Source organism: Anolis carolinensis, chromosome 4, assembly GCF_035594765.1.
Source record: "Anolis carolinensis isolate JA03-04 chromosome 4, rAnoCar3.1.pri, whole genome shotgun sequence".
Taxonomy (NCBI): domain Eukaryota; kingdom Metazoa; phylum Chordata; class Lepidosauria; order Squamata; family Dactyloidae; genus Anolis; species Anolis carolinensis.
In genome coordinates this window covers 33,635,521-33,650,800 of record NC_085844.1, presented here as the reverse complement: position 1 = coordinate 33,650,800, position 15,280 = coordinate 33,635,521, and the positions used below count along the sequence as shown (strand labels likewise).

The 15,280-nt window shown below is 37.0% G+C and overlaps 1 protein-coding gene across 3 annotated transcripts in view; it reads right to left on the bottom strand.

Moving 5' to 3' along the window:
• Window positions 1-1,573: 1,573 nt before the first annotated feature.
• Window positions 1,574-15,280, bottom strand: part of mmp16 (matrix metallopeptidase 16) — a 215,524-nt gene continuing 201,817 nt past the window's right edge. For all 3 annotated transcript variants that reach the window (XM_062980199.1, XM_003219534.4, XM_062980200.1), the window contains one exon: window positions 1,574-12,227. In XM_062980199.1, the coding sequence (XP_062836269.1) occupies window positions 11,893-12,227 (335 nt within the window). In that variant the 3' untranslated portion in view covers window positions 1,574-11,892. The remainder of the gene's footprint in view (window positions 12,228-15,280) is intronic.

Sequence of the window (15,280 nt, the reverse complement as noted above, 5' to 3'; positions counted from 1 at the left end):
CAACAAATTGTATACATTAACAGAATGGCAGAATATGGAAAAAATAGACATCCATCTCACAGAATCCCTAGCCAGAATGGCCACTCTGCCCCGATATCTATATAATCAATTGCCATGAAACGGTTAGAAGTAGACTAAAACATTGACATGAGTGTTAAAATCTCTTTCTGTTATTTTAATATATGTATGTCAATGGTATTGTGTTTTAGCTGTGTGTTTTAACTATGTTGTATGCCACCTCAAGCTGTGAGGAGAGGCGAGTAAAATAACAACAACAAGCAGATTTGCCTTCAGAACACCTATGATTAAGCTGCATGTCTCCCTCATCAATTGAATTATGTATTTTTAAACCTTGTTCAATGTGTGTCCTGTTATCAGTATCTGGGTAAACGTAATCTGGAAAACATCTAAATCAGTACAATTTATAGCACCAAAATTGGCATATAAATATTGATTTTATAATGCATTCTCCTCAGCGCTAGGATGAGTTCCCACTCCTGCTGAGTTTAGGAACATATTTTTTTCAAAATGGCCCTTTAAACTGTTTGATGCTTCTTGTGATGATTTTAATTGTTTTGCTTATGGTGAGGACTTCAGCAATGTTGCTGAAGCACTTGTTTTCTAGTTATTTTAATGATGCTTATTAGCATTACTATACCTTGATCACTATTTTTATTAGAAAGGAGGAGAAAATATTAAAATTAACAGTAAAATATGCAATTGAACCATTTTCTTTACTGCTCATCATTGTACCACTATATGCAATGGTGTCACAGTACTCTCTTCTTCATTTTACAAGTTTTTCTTCTATTCTTATTCAGGGATGCCATTTTGGGAAAGTTGCATGTATATCTGTGAGTTAAAGTGAGCCTTAGGCTGATTGTGACAGCAGCAGCTTGAGGGAAATAACTTAAATTCCAACATCATACAATGAGTAGACAACTAAAAAATGTGCAGCTAGATAAAATAAAATTAATTCAAGTTAAAAGGAATCTCAGCATAATCAGAAACAGATTTTTAATCCAGGATATGTTTTATAGATGCTATAGTGACCAAGCAGGAAAAACCTGCTACCTGTTTATATAGATTATGGCCTCAACTGCATCATGTGTTGTCCTCCGTTGAGTTTATCTGCATGTATAATGGACTGGAAATGGCACACATCTTGTCTTTCTGCCCTCAAAATATTTTCATCATTGAAATGAGGAGTCAATTTCCTGTTTCATTAGGGCATCCACAGTGTAGAGAAATGGACCTGTATGTTTAAGGGAAGAGGGCACAAGGACAACTGCTCCCACTGAGACTTCCCAATGGTGGAAGGACACAAGTTGGTCTCTATATCCATAGTGGCCATCATTAACTTCAAGACAGATGATGGAAAGGATACTTCTTGGATTACAGCCCCCAGAATCACCCAGCCATCATCATCTGGTTGGATAATTTGGGAACTTGTATATTTTCAAGCTGTTTCAAAATGCAATTCATCCATAATCTCCCTCTAAATGCACACTATTCTACTATAGATGAAATTGTCTCAAACTGAATATTACACACTAAATGAAATCACAATAGCTTTATGAAACATTTTTCTGCTCTTTTGTTTATTGACACCTTTGTTTGTTTTTAATTACAACACAATGAAATGATGGTAAGTACATAAGATAGTATTTTTTTTATAAAAAAAGCCATTTTAACCCTTCCCTTGGTTAAGACACTTACAGCAGACAAGAACTGCCCCACCCCAACCCCCTCCTCAAATGAAAATGAAACAAAATAAAAAATAAATAGAAAATAATAAATAGAAATCAAATTTCACTGCACAGCCCTTAACTCTTTGATTGCCAGGACAAGAACCAAAAAGACGATTCTAGCATGTGACACTTCTATTTTGTGGTTAAAGGTTGCCACAGCAGTCAAAGGGTTATTGTACTATTGTAAACATAAGTATTTTGTTGAAAAATGTTTTGTTATGTTAATGTTCTACAGCAATGAGATTAATATCATGACCCCTTGACCTTTAATTATGCAACTTATAAGGAATTAAACAATAATAGCTTGGTGAGCTGGTACATAGAATAATTACCCCATTTTCCTTTAACAGTGCACTATGAGGTTTTGATTTTTCTAATAAAAAGAAAGTGTGTATAATAAAACACTGTTAAATGCATTGATCAACAAAAAAGAAACTATGAAAAAGTATCTGTCTAAGCACCCCAAATATTTTGCCTGATTATATCTGACGGTCATTATACACTTTAGCACCATTTAGTCAGCCTTGCTTTTGCACACAAACAAGCATTGTGTTTGTCCATAGAAAATACTTGAAAGAATAAAATGCAATTTATTTAAAAATATTAATGCAGAGAATGCTGTCGGAGGCATACAGTAACATAAAATTTAAGGAACAAATACATAACATAAAAGAAATTGCGGCCCTGGAAATATGTGTCTTTCTTTAACACACTGTTCTGTGAACTAAATGGTGGAATAAAATATTAATGAATACAAACATGGGGAAATGGAATAAGTTGCCTAAACACAATTGTATGCTGCTTACTCCTTTGAAAGGACCCATACAGCAGGACCATCATAGCAACTCAGACTGTATTAGGTTACTTAGGAATGTTCTAACCCATGTTGGATGAAGGGCTACACACCTCTAATATCCAACCCTGTGGCTCATTGTGCCTTTAACTAAAGGAGTAAACTAAAATCAGACATCAAATCTAAGTGTGGATGTGGTATACATAAAGATTTAATTTTCCCACTGCTAATTGATATATGATAGCAGTCAGAACCAATAACATACTCGAGCCCTGTGCTAGATATATTGTAATCACAGCAAGTAGAGTCCTGAATATAATTCAGTGTATAAGATTCACTGAAAATGTAATTCACATACAACTGAACCCATCAATAGGATTCCATTTGTTTTTCATTGCTCTTAACTGCATCTTGTGCCTAATGGACATTTGCTGTCAAAAAAATGTTAACAAAATGTGTTTGTATGTTTGTGCATGTTTTTAGAGAAAGTTTGCACTGGGAAGAAAGCTTGAGCAAGTAAACTATCAGTGAAAAGTTGAATCCTTTCCTTATGCACTGGTTGTTCAATCTGCCTTATTCTCTTTGCAGGTCTCCTTGACGTCATGTTTACATTTGCAAAGTCAAACATATATTTGAATCTACCCAGGGAAAAACAATTATGGAACACAATTAGGAAGAGAGATGCTGAATAGATAACATCCATTTTTCCAACTATCACTCCCAGAATTACCCACCCTGGTTTCCTTCACTTTGATTTGCCTTTCCTTTCCCTTTAAAATGGCAATTGCCATTTTGGTCATTGCTGTCTGATCATAAGATTTGGTTAGGTTAGATTCTTGGACAAAAATGTTCACAACCTATCCAAAGTCCCAGTTGCTCAAATATTGAAGTCCAGCTCTGGAATCAAAAGAGGCTTCTCATTACTTACTGTAAACACTGAAGGCTAAAAAGCAGAAAATCACCCAAAAGCTTGAATATGACTGATTTCATGAACCAGCAGCCAACATTTTGTGAACACGCTTTTCTGGTGAGGAAAAAAACTGGAGCTAGACCAAGATTTCATTTCAAAGAATGGTTAAAGAGGACCTAGCCAAAACATATAGGAAAAATGTCCACATTACTTGAATATGTCTAAACTGTAATGGTCATGGAAATGATCACTAGATCTGCCATTATGCTTCAGCCATGGCAATGAAACTCCACATGGCTCCTGTATGCAATTGCACTTCTATTCCTGTAATAAAATGACTATCTAAAACTTATAAGCTCACCCCGCAACTTTACAAAACTACAGTCCTGAAGACTGTTAACATGTAGCAGATCTTATAAACTCACTATGGGCTATAGAGGCATTATTCAGCTGGAGAGCCTAGCAGACATATGGAAAAAAGAGCAGAAGGGGAAGAGGCACGGCAACACAAGATAATCCCACCACCTAAAGACTCTCACCTGCCAGACTAAAGAACAGGGCAATTCCAGACTCACTTGTGAGTATGTCCAAGAGAACTGTGTGATGTTCAAACCCAGCTCCATGTTTTATGTAGCAGGAGAGCACACAGAAATGCTATTAAAGAATTCTACAAAGCAACAAATACTGGGAAGCAAATTATCAAATTGCTTTATAATAAAAATGAAAGGCACCTGTGCAAACGAATGCTAGTTTTATTGGAACTGGGTGTTTTCAAGTGTTTTAATCAGGACATTGTTCCCTGTAGAGAACAGTGCCTTCAGCATCACTTGTGGGGACAAAATAACTACTAAGATGCAATATGCAAACAATCTGGCAGTGCATATTTATCTTTCTCTTATTTGGGTGCAAGTCACTGTCTGAATGAAAGGCCAGATTCATATTCTACCATCTGGGTTCTTGATATTCAAGGGCAATGAATGGGGCTATGCTGGTAAGTAGAAAGAGTAAAAATCCCAGTTAAATACTTAGAAAAGGCAAAATAATATAACAGCGTTGAGACATTTTGTAAGCATGGCAAACATGTTTCCCCCTTAGAGGTGAATTTAATCATGCCTTATTAGATCAACCGTATTTTGTAGGAAATAAATCAAATGCCTAGCCTGTGAATGAAGGAGTCGTTTTTCCTACTTCAGTTGATTAGGTCCAGTAAACTTAAGTGTCAAGTATGTTTTCCAGCTTTACTAGCCTGTGGATTATGCCATGAAATGTCTTCATGAAATCCACATAATTATTATTTGGTTCAAAATCTACACTTCCCCCTACTGTGAGCTCCAAATTACATATAACAAATATGAAATTGACAAGGATTATGAAGCTAACTGTATATCCAAGTCCCATTAAAGGATAATTTCTTGAGTGTAACGTTATTTCCATGTATTAAACAATAAGGTAGGACAAGAACATTTCATTTATTTTTCTGATTTCTTTAATAAGAAATCAACAACTTTGAAATCTTGTGGCACTAACTAAACAAAATTAAAAACTTTTACACTCCATTTATCCAATGGGGTTTGAAAAAAACTGAGTTTAGCAAAGGCCAGGAATGTTAAAGTGTATGCACATCTAAATCTCTGCTTTTGTGTGTTTCAGCCTGTAAAGTTATCATGTACAGATGTACTTCAACACACATACACACAAAATGGTTAATTCAAAAATGTTTCTTTGCTTGATTATGGCAAAAAGTGCTGTTCAAATAATAAATGTCTTGATACAGTGTAGTAGATAGGTAACATTTGCATTTTTGTATTGCACTGATCCAACAATGTGGATGATGACAATACGAACATGGGTCTTTTTATTAATAGTGACTTCACTCTATTGATCCAATGTATTGCACATATAAACGGAACTGTTGCCATTTTCTGCTTTGCACAGCTAATGAAGCAGGTGGTAGGCAATCTTGCCACAGTAAACCTTTTAGCTTTAAAGGAGCTATAAGACTCTTTTGTTTTGTTTTTATTTAAAATATTGTGTCATTTGCTACTATATATGGGCATGTATCCACAATGTAATGTTGTATTTTTATTCATTTTTGTAAATGCTAAAATTGGAAATCCTTGTTAAGATTGTCACCAAACTCTTCCTGAAATAATAAGCCTTAAAAATATGAACTGGTACAAATTTTTGACCAAATGCTAAGTGATTGTCAGATTTTACTCTAGTAAGGTTCTTGCTTGTGGTTGTCATTGTTGTGGGAGTTTAATATCTCAACCAAGAAATTAATTCCTTGATTTTTGAGCTTACTAAAATGCACACACATGTACATGCACACATATGTACATGGACACTTTCAATTTAGTTTCAACACATGTTGTACAAGATTCTGGGAGAAATTATGAAAGGATAGCAATAAAGAAATCCGTAATACAAATGCTGGCATAACTTCAACCCCCATGGTGAAAGTATGCCCACACTTTTTCCCAATTTACTTTTTATCTCCATATAATATATAATTGACCTTTAGATCAATTAATTATGCATTCGTATACTTTATATACTCATGTATAAATTACTCTCACAAAGGCAATACAAATGGTAAAAGCACCAATGCCATCTCAAGAGACCAGCCACCTAGGCTGCCACTATTGATATTTTCCCATACAGGTATTCAAAAAGGCCAGAAGTGGTGCCTCAGAAAAGAGAGCAGAGGGGGCTGTTGCTTCTTTTTGGTTCTCCCAGGACAGTCTAAGCCCGTGGTTATCAACCTGGGGTCCCCAGAGGCTTTTGGCCTTCAACTCTCAGAAATCCTAACAACTGGCTGGGATTTCTGGGAGTTGTAGGCCAAAAACATCTGGGGACCCCAGATTGAGAACCATTGGTCTAAGCTCTTGTTTTTCACCATTCTAATCAAGGGGGAAGGATCCTTTCTTGATAACAGTTGAAGTACTTACACTGACCCATTAATAAGTTGACCCAAGGCTTTTAGTTCAACTTTCTGATGACAAATTTCTAGATTTATACATGAATATATACTTTAGCCATGATGCACCTTAAATGAAGTACTACATGTTACATTTATCTTCCTGCATAATACCATATGTTAAATCCTTCAAATATAAATGCTTGTGTTCCTTTATAAAAAGAAAAACCATCAACACACTCAGCTTCTTAGTTGCCTTCCAAGAATGCTTGTACTGATATCCTACGTTACCAAGAGACAGACTTTGAAAGCAAAGTTACATTTTCCAAGTGAATGAAGGAATAAAAATACAGTTGCCTTATTCTCATAGTAAGAGTAATATACATGCCACAATGAAGATCAAATACATAGTGAATGTTGACACTGACATTCACTCCTTTTGTAAATATCCAAAAATAGGTCTTTTTTCCTAACTTCAGATCAGTGAATTCTGTCAGTGACATCAACATCCATTGGTGTACCTGAGTTTTGACCATTCACAAAATGTGTCTGGGATTGTCAAATTTACATGCAATTTCAACATTCATTGTGCCTTGGATTTTCTAAACATAATTTTAGTGGTTGGATCCAGGCCTAGTTATACGTGGAGGAAAACCCACAAAACAGTGTTTTCTAAAAGCACGACTAAGGGTCCTTCCAGACAGGCCCTATATCCCAGGATCTTTTCCCACGTTTTCTGCTTTAAACTGGATTATATAAGTCTGCACTGCCAGATAATCTGGGATAAATAGAAAACCTGGGATCAGATCTTGGGATATAGCGCCTGTCTGGAAGGGCCCTAAGTTTTGAACTAGCCTTTTGGCAACAGTAAAAGCAAGCCACATGACTCACTGAGAGATGTTGTTTAGGTAAAGTGGAAAGAAAAACACCTCCCTCCATCTCCTTGGTAGTGTGGTGTGTCCTTTTCAGGGATTCATTCAGGGTACGGGAAAGTGGGAATTGACAGCCAATGGGATTAAACTAGAGAGCTTTCATCTCATTGATTAGTGGGCTGATCAGAATGGCCTGGTGTAGACTTCATTCAGATTGGGTAATGTTGGTTATATAGGCTTTTCCTCAAGTGAACACTCAGAAGTTGTTTTCTGAATGCCATCCCACTCATCCTGTATTACAATTGTTCTAGTTTCAAATGGATGTTGCAATGTATGGTTTCTGTATTGTTATAAGTGGGGTGGGGGTGGGGGGGCAGTTAGCATGAGTTTTGATCCAAAACATGGATTAGATGTGTGGTAGTTGGCCTGCCCCAGCTACAGGGGCAGACACCTTACAGCACCCCACTGAAGACAGTGGAGGCCTATCACTTGTAAACTTATGCCCACAGGATTCCTTTGCTGTCATTCCAAGGATTCCAGTGGTGCACCAGAGTACTGGGCTCATCAATCAACTAGGGGGTTGGCTGATGCCTGTATCAGGGACCCATTTGTTTGGGCCAAACCTATTTACACTGACCAATAAAGCTGTAGCCTTTTCTTGTTCTATACAAGTGCTTATGGTTTTTTTTTTTGTCTTGTGGATTCACCCTGAAATATGACCAAAGCAGGATAATTAAGTTAGTCTTAATTTCATGTCCTGAAAGGACAGCACTGGGAGGCAAAAAATAAAATAAAATTGTAGGATCTTGTTAGATTGTAGCAAAACACAGTTTTAGTTTCCTGCTTCAAACAAAATTGTGACCATAGTCATTATTTGTAAGTAATTTGGGGGAGAGCTTAAGCATTTTCCCATGCTTGCAGATGTATTCAACTACTGTATGCCTGCACCAAATGAAACAGATATACCAAGATAATGCAACAGTCTCTTAGTGATGCAATTTGTACCTGTAAGGAGTGCTGAAGTGCCATTTGTAGAAATACAAACAACCCATTTCTATTCAACTTTGTTATCTATCAATCCATCCATTTTTCTGGAACAAAAACCTCACTTTGCACTGCTGTATAGCATGCCTCACATAATTATAAAACACTCCGTTCAAAATAAAAAAAACAACAACCCCAAGTCCTGTTTCATTGAAAAAAAGGCATACTAATTGTCATGCTATGCTCAATATAAATATAAATTCAAGGCAGTTGAGCTATTCATTACCGAAAAATAATATATGCATATATACTTACACTCTCTTAAAAATGATTCATTTATGTGGATTAGGAAATCAGTAAGAAACTGTCACAATCTAGTATAAAAAAACTTTGACATAAAAGCCAATGATGGCTGTTTTCAAGTACTTTAGTATTTTTGTGTGTTTTAGAATGTCATCATTACTTATGAGTCACTTGTTGTAAGGACAGGTTTTATACAGAAAATTCAACCAACATTAAATAGAAAATTGACTCCACTGTAGTTCATTTTTAGAGTGTGCATGTACATAGCAAGTTTTCCATCCTGGGAACCACTACAAAGATTGGGCACATTCCACTGGGAAATTTTCCCGTATCTCCCCCAATGAGATAAACAGGAGCTGAGCAAGAAGGATGCTGTGTGCTGCCTATGTATGTTCATCAGGTTTGGGAAGGGAAGGTCCTTAGTATACTGAACTCACTGTCCTTCCTTCTCTAACAAAATAGGTGAATGTCGAGACAACAGTTAATAGGCCTGCTGTTATTGTAAAAGTCTTGGTCCAATCCAAATGGATTAGCAACACCAGATTTCCCATTGAGCTTGTGCCAGTTTGCAAGTTAAAGGTCAAAGAGCAAAGACATCAAATAGTACACAGTAAGGAAATTCAGACAGTAACAGATTTGGGGAGGGTTTTCTCACAGAAGACTATGTTTAACTCAGTAATGACAATCAACAGATCAATAAAGTTCAAGGCAAGCTGTTCATTGTTTCAAAACTACTCCCCTGAATCCCAACTTTCATAAAAAGCCAGGTATCTGACTGGTGGAGTGCATTCGTTTTGAACACCTTTAATAAATTCACAGCCCAGTGACTGTTAAAAAAAGCCTGTCACTGCAAAAAGCAGCTCCTAAAATCAATAGAAGAGGTCTGTCAGTTGCTGACGTTTCTCTAGGGGAAAAAATTAATACACAACCTGCTCTGCAGGTCACATGAAAATGACAATACTGCTGTTAGCACAAAATTACACATGATGAAACAATGCTTTGGTGGTCCCTTGATTCTGACAGTGATATAATGCACAGCTAAATGCCAGAGGTCTCTCTGACCCTTTGAGAACTAAGGCAAACACCCAAATGGCAAAACTTAGGGGGGAGGGCAGAAAAAACACCCATGTCAGGTCTGTTGCTTTCTAGTTCTCACCGAATTGTGGTTGGCACCTGCATGTGTCCATATTCCAAGACAAATGCAAAACCATGCAAAAAACCACACATAGCAAATTTTTTTGAAAAAAAAAATTAAGCCACAGTTTTAGGCAATACCTGCACATGGCCCCAGATCCAAATACTAGGCTCTTGATTCATTTAAGTTGGGGAAGAACAAAAGTTTTCATGACAATTGAATAATGTATGACAAGAACCTGGTTTTCTGGAGTAGAATATTGGTAATGCCATTTGTTATGCCACCATTTCTAATGAACAGGTTTTTGCAGTGCAACAAAACATTGAAAAAAGTGTATATAGAGATCTGCCACAATGCTAAAAAAGCAAAGCCGTCTTAACATTAGCAATATATTCAGGTCTGGTCACTGGAATTCAGGAATGCTCTGTACATAGTTGTATAAACACAGTACCAAATAGAAGGTCACTTTTAATCATCAAATTGTCACCTATCGTGAGTACTGCTGTTTGTTTGCATTGGTAGTGTTCTAAAAAATTCAGCATGTACATTGTCAACAGAATGAGGGAAATGAGGTGTTTATTCATTGGCCCCTGGAGGGAATACCAACATATGAGATCAATGGTGATGGGAGAAAAAAAGTACAGAACTACTGGAGTATTTTGCCCAAGTCTGACAAGTGTCCACTATAAAATTAAAATTCTGAAAGCTACAACTTATTATTTAAAAATGAATTCCAGAAAACAACTGGCAAAAACATTATTAGCTTCTGTTATATTCTTATTGGTATTGCAATAAAAATAAAACCTAATCACATTTCTCTATTACTTCACCTGCATGATGGACTAATAGACTCACAAAAATATCCACGTGAGCTACAGCTGCCCTGTGTGCCTGCCATTCTTAATTCACATTGTTAAACATGTCCCAGCTGCCATTTAGTTATGGCACCATGCAGTGCCATATAGATGTGAGGCAGACAAAACTACAGTGCATATAGCCACTGAAAGCAGCAAAGAAGGGCACAGAAGGCAATGGTGTTGAAAAGAAAGGAAGGAGAAGTTCTCCAGATCTGATATGGTTTATGGACCACCAGTACCAAAGCAGGGCTTTACTTGGAATCATAGGAGATAAGAACCCCAGAAATTGGAATCTCTATGAATGAAGCATTTCAGTCTTTTTAGGATAAGCAGTATGAGCCTGTAGTTCTCAAAGGGTCACCAATAACAAACTGTACTAGAATTACGTTTCTTTACAACATTGTCACTTTAATTCACTGCATTGTTCTTCAGGGACTTGCTGCTTTCTATTAAGGTTTCAAAATATGTGATCCTGATAGACCAATGGAAGGCCTAATCTGGTACAGCTCAAAGGAAAGAAAAATTAAAAATGGGTTAGGAGGAGGGGGAGGAGGAGGAAATGAAACCAACAAAAAGCTAAACCAATCAATAAAAAAGTACTATCTGAATATAGTAATGAATATAAATGTGTTAAAACATTGAGGACATAGCTCAGAACGGCTGTATAAAACACAAAATGAATGTATCATTAAGGCTGTTACTATATTGCAGATATTTTGGCCCCTTGTTTGTTGGAAAATGGCTGTCCAAACAGTCTGAGTTCCTGTGTGTCATCCTGGTCTCCCACTTGACAAAAATTAAATGTAGGAGTGTAGGACTATAAACTTAACTGACAGAAAGCAATCCTCTTTGGAGACAAAGCTGTTTTGGGTCTTCATACTTCCTGAAAGTTCCATTGTGATTGTTGTTTTATAGTTGCTGAATCTTTTCTTTCTTAAAAAAAATTGATTACATTTTTCTTTTTTAAAAAATCTCACGCAAAATGCTTTCAAAGGGGAGCAGGCTTTAAGGGGGAAGATAGATTTCCCCAACAGAAACACTGGAGATTCTCCTTGCTTTTAGTGTTACACTTCCTCTTTATGAAAATCCTGATAGTTTTCCATTGGGTATTGAGCGTGCAGAGGAAAGGCTAGAACCGAATGGCAAAGAAAGACAAAGGACTGGAGGAACGGCAGATACTGTGTACGATGCAAGCTTCCCACTGGAGTGAACTCTCACTCTTGTGCAGGGCAAGCAGCCCCCTGGGTTTCAAAAATCAGCCCTGGCTGAGGCGGACAGATGCCTGCTCCTAGGTAGGAAACCGCATAACAGCTCTTTTGTTGAATCTCAAGTTTCCACAAACTCCTGGGAGAGAAAAATAACCTACATCACACCCACTCTTGCATAGAGCGTTTGCAGTACAGTATGTGGCGGGGTGTTCCTTTCCTCTTGAACTGGAACACAGTGTAAACCAAAACAAGTAGGCACAGGGCCAGAATGCAGGGAATGACAATGGCTATGGCTTTCACAGTGCTAGCTGTGTTGTCCAGTTTGATGACAATGTCTACATCATCTTGTGGGCTATGTCGGTCTTTGTCCCGGTCTGCTGGTCCATCACAGCCCATAAAATCCTTGAGGATGGATCTGGGATATCCAGGTTCCACCCTGAGCATCTGGTTGTTGAATTTCCAGTATTCTTTGCCTTTGTAAAAATATGTGAAGCCTGTGAAAGAAAAGTATAATTATTTCAACAGGTTACAATCAAAACATTTTAACTGTCAATAAATGATAGGGAACCATTTAAAATTAATGCTGAATAGGAGTGATTAAAATTGGTGTTTTAAATGTTAACAAAATGCTTCAGCATGGCCCCAAGATCCTTATCAGCTTCAGTTGTTACAGAGATCTCATATCATTAATACATAATTCTGTATAGAAGGGGAAACATTATTATGGAGATGGACACCACCCCCCTGAGTCGGGACTCAACTAGGCTTAATGTCAAGGGGAAACCTTTACCTTTTATTGGACAATACAATAAGACCACCTTAATTATGGAACTCATATCCATATTTTTACTTACCTGCTCTCTTTAGAAATTTGCTAGTGATTATATGGTATGCTTTTGCCGGACGTTACCCTACAGCTGCCCTGAAGGACTAGCAAATACCTTGGGAAGCTACCACTATAGAAATTTCTAGGTTCCCCAAAGACAAATATATGGTATTCTGGAACCACATGTTAGGTAATTTAATATTAATCCATCATATCTGTGGTTTCAGGTAACTGTGGTCTATATGGTAACATATCAATTGCGGATACAGGGTCTTACTGTACAGAACTTCATTGCACACACCATTTAAAAATGTTCCATTGGATAAAGACCTAGAAACCTCTTGGGCTGATAAAAGCAAGAAAATTCAATGGCAGTTTTAAATATAATACTAAATATGCACTAACATGTTTTAGTACTGGAGAAATATAAACTACAGGACACCCAGTCACCCCATATTTAATGACATTCTAATAAAACAAATGTTCAGGTTCTGTTCAGGTACTGTCATGTGAAATACTAATCTAATAATGTCACTGCAGCAACCCATCACCCTTCTATTCTCAATGTGTAGTAAATTTTACCTGCTGGGATTTATTCCAGTGAGTGTACTCCTAACTCAGCCACTTTGATTAATTTTAAGTCCACTCAATTTCAGTAGGAAAACTGAAACAGATATCTGGCTAACTCATGCACAACATATCTAATTTCTCTAACTTTGTAAAAGAACCAAGTCAAATAAAATGGAAATAGTGGAAAAACTTAAGATCCTTATGCTCAGCCTGAGCCTAATTTGCTCAAAGTGTTCCCACCCAGCTGAGGAACATGGATCGATTATATCAAATTATAGTACTGTGTTATGCCCATCAAAACTGTCCCCTTCTCTTGAGGTGTTTGGTCTGACTCTGTTCCCTGCTACTGCTATGTCTTTGGGAGAAAGTGCTCCATGGAGTTCTGCCAACAGAAAACAGGTGTACACAGCTTCATAGTTTCTGTAGGGAGTTAGAATTTGATAATCTAAAGGCAATCCAGGGGAATTAGAAATGCTGCATAACTGCAGAAATGTTGCATCCCTGCCAAAAACTCCAAAGCATTTTACTGGCCCAGCTGAAAAGTGGCACTGATGCAGTGTGAAGCAAACTTTCACAATGGGTGAATTCCCTCCTGCTGTTCTTAATGCCATGCAAACAGTATGAGCATTCTCCATCTTTAACACCACACATTTTGCCTGTAGCAGTCTTCCATATCATCAGGAAAAGAGAGGAATAAGAAAAGAGGACCAAACCGCAACTGAAATAGCAGTATTACTGGCTGGAATATGCATTGGAGCAAAAGAGGTGGGTAGAAGCATATTTTGCAGCTGAATTGTGGAGGAGGAAATGCTGGTTTATCAGCTCTCTTCCTATATTCAAAATATACACAACAGTCTTTGGAATTCACACTTGCCATTTTACAATAGGGAGAACTAAAACTGTAATGTTACAGAGTGACTGATGTTCCCATGGTTGAAATCAGAATCAAAAATATACTGATGCAAGAACTGGGCCAAGCTATAGAGACAGAATCTACTCTAATTCTAACTTAAATCTGGCGACAAATATGGAAAACAAAAATATCCAGAAATTGGAAATGCTCAATATACATTCTGATTCTGAAAAAATGGCATACCAGGAATTGCAGTAACCCCAGGACCTTTGTGTTAATCTCCCATGTAAGAAAAGTGATATTCAAAATTCAACAACAAAAATCAACACTAAATCTAGAGCAAGGAATACCACATCTTCAATCTGGGTTCAGGAATTAAAAGGTACTAGGGATCACACTGCAAACATACATTGAATAATGGATTGCACCAAAGAATTTCAAAAGACAACCTGCTTGTTCCTTATAGATTATAGCAAAACTTTTGATGGTGTGTAGGTCATGAGAAACCTTGGACAGTCTTAAAGAAATAGGTGTGTCACAACATTTGATTTTCTTTATATCTGAACTGTACACAGGGCAAGAGGTTACCTTCAGGACAGAATATGGAGATATTGAATATTTTCCAATTGACAAGTAGGTCATGCAAGGCTCATCATTCCATTTCACTTGCATACTGAAGATACCATATTTAAAACAGGAAGAGGCTCAAGGGAAGAAGGTACAGAAAGTGGAGGAAGGACATCAACAAAATAAGATATGCAGATATGCAAAAATTAGAAACTACTTTGAATGACTACTGAAAAAAGTTAAGGATAAAAGTGCAAAAGAAGGTTTGCAATTGAACATTAAGATAACAAATAAATGGATCCTAGAACAAATCAATCCTGAACTTTCCCTAGAATCTAAGATGACTCAACTGGGACTGCCATACATTAAACATATGAAAAACATGACTCACTAGAAAAGACAATAATGTTTGATAAGACAGAAGGCAGTAGGAAAAGTGAAAAAGTGCATTACTGATGGATAGACTTAATGAAGTAAACTACAGCCCAGAGTGAAAAACCTGAGCAGGGCTGTTGATGACAGTGACTTGGAGATCTTTCATGAGTAGGATTACTATATAAGTTGAAGTAAACTGATGGCAGTCAACAACAATTCAAAAGTTACCTATTTCAGTTTTAGTGAGCTCCTAATGTTTAGGATCTTGCCCCATGAACTATCTGTTAGAACTGAATGCAGAAGCTACAATAATGTTTTGATGACAAAAGATCCATCAAGCTCCAGTTTCTTCCCTA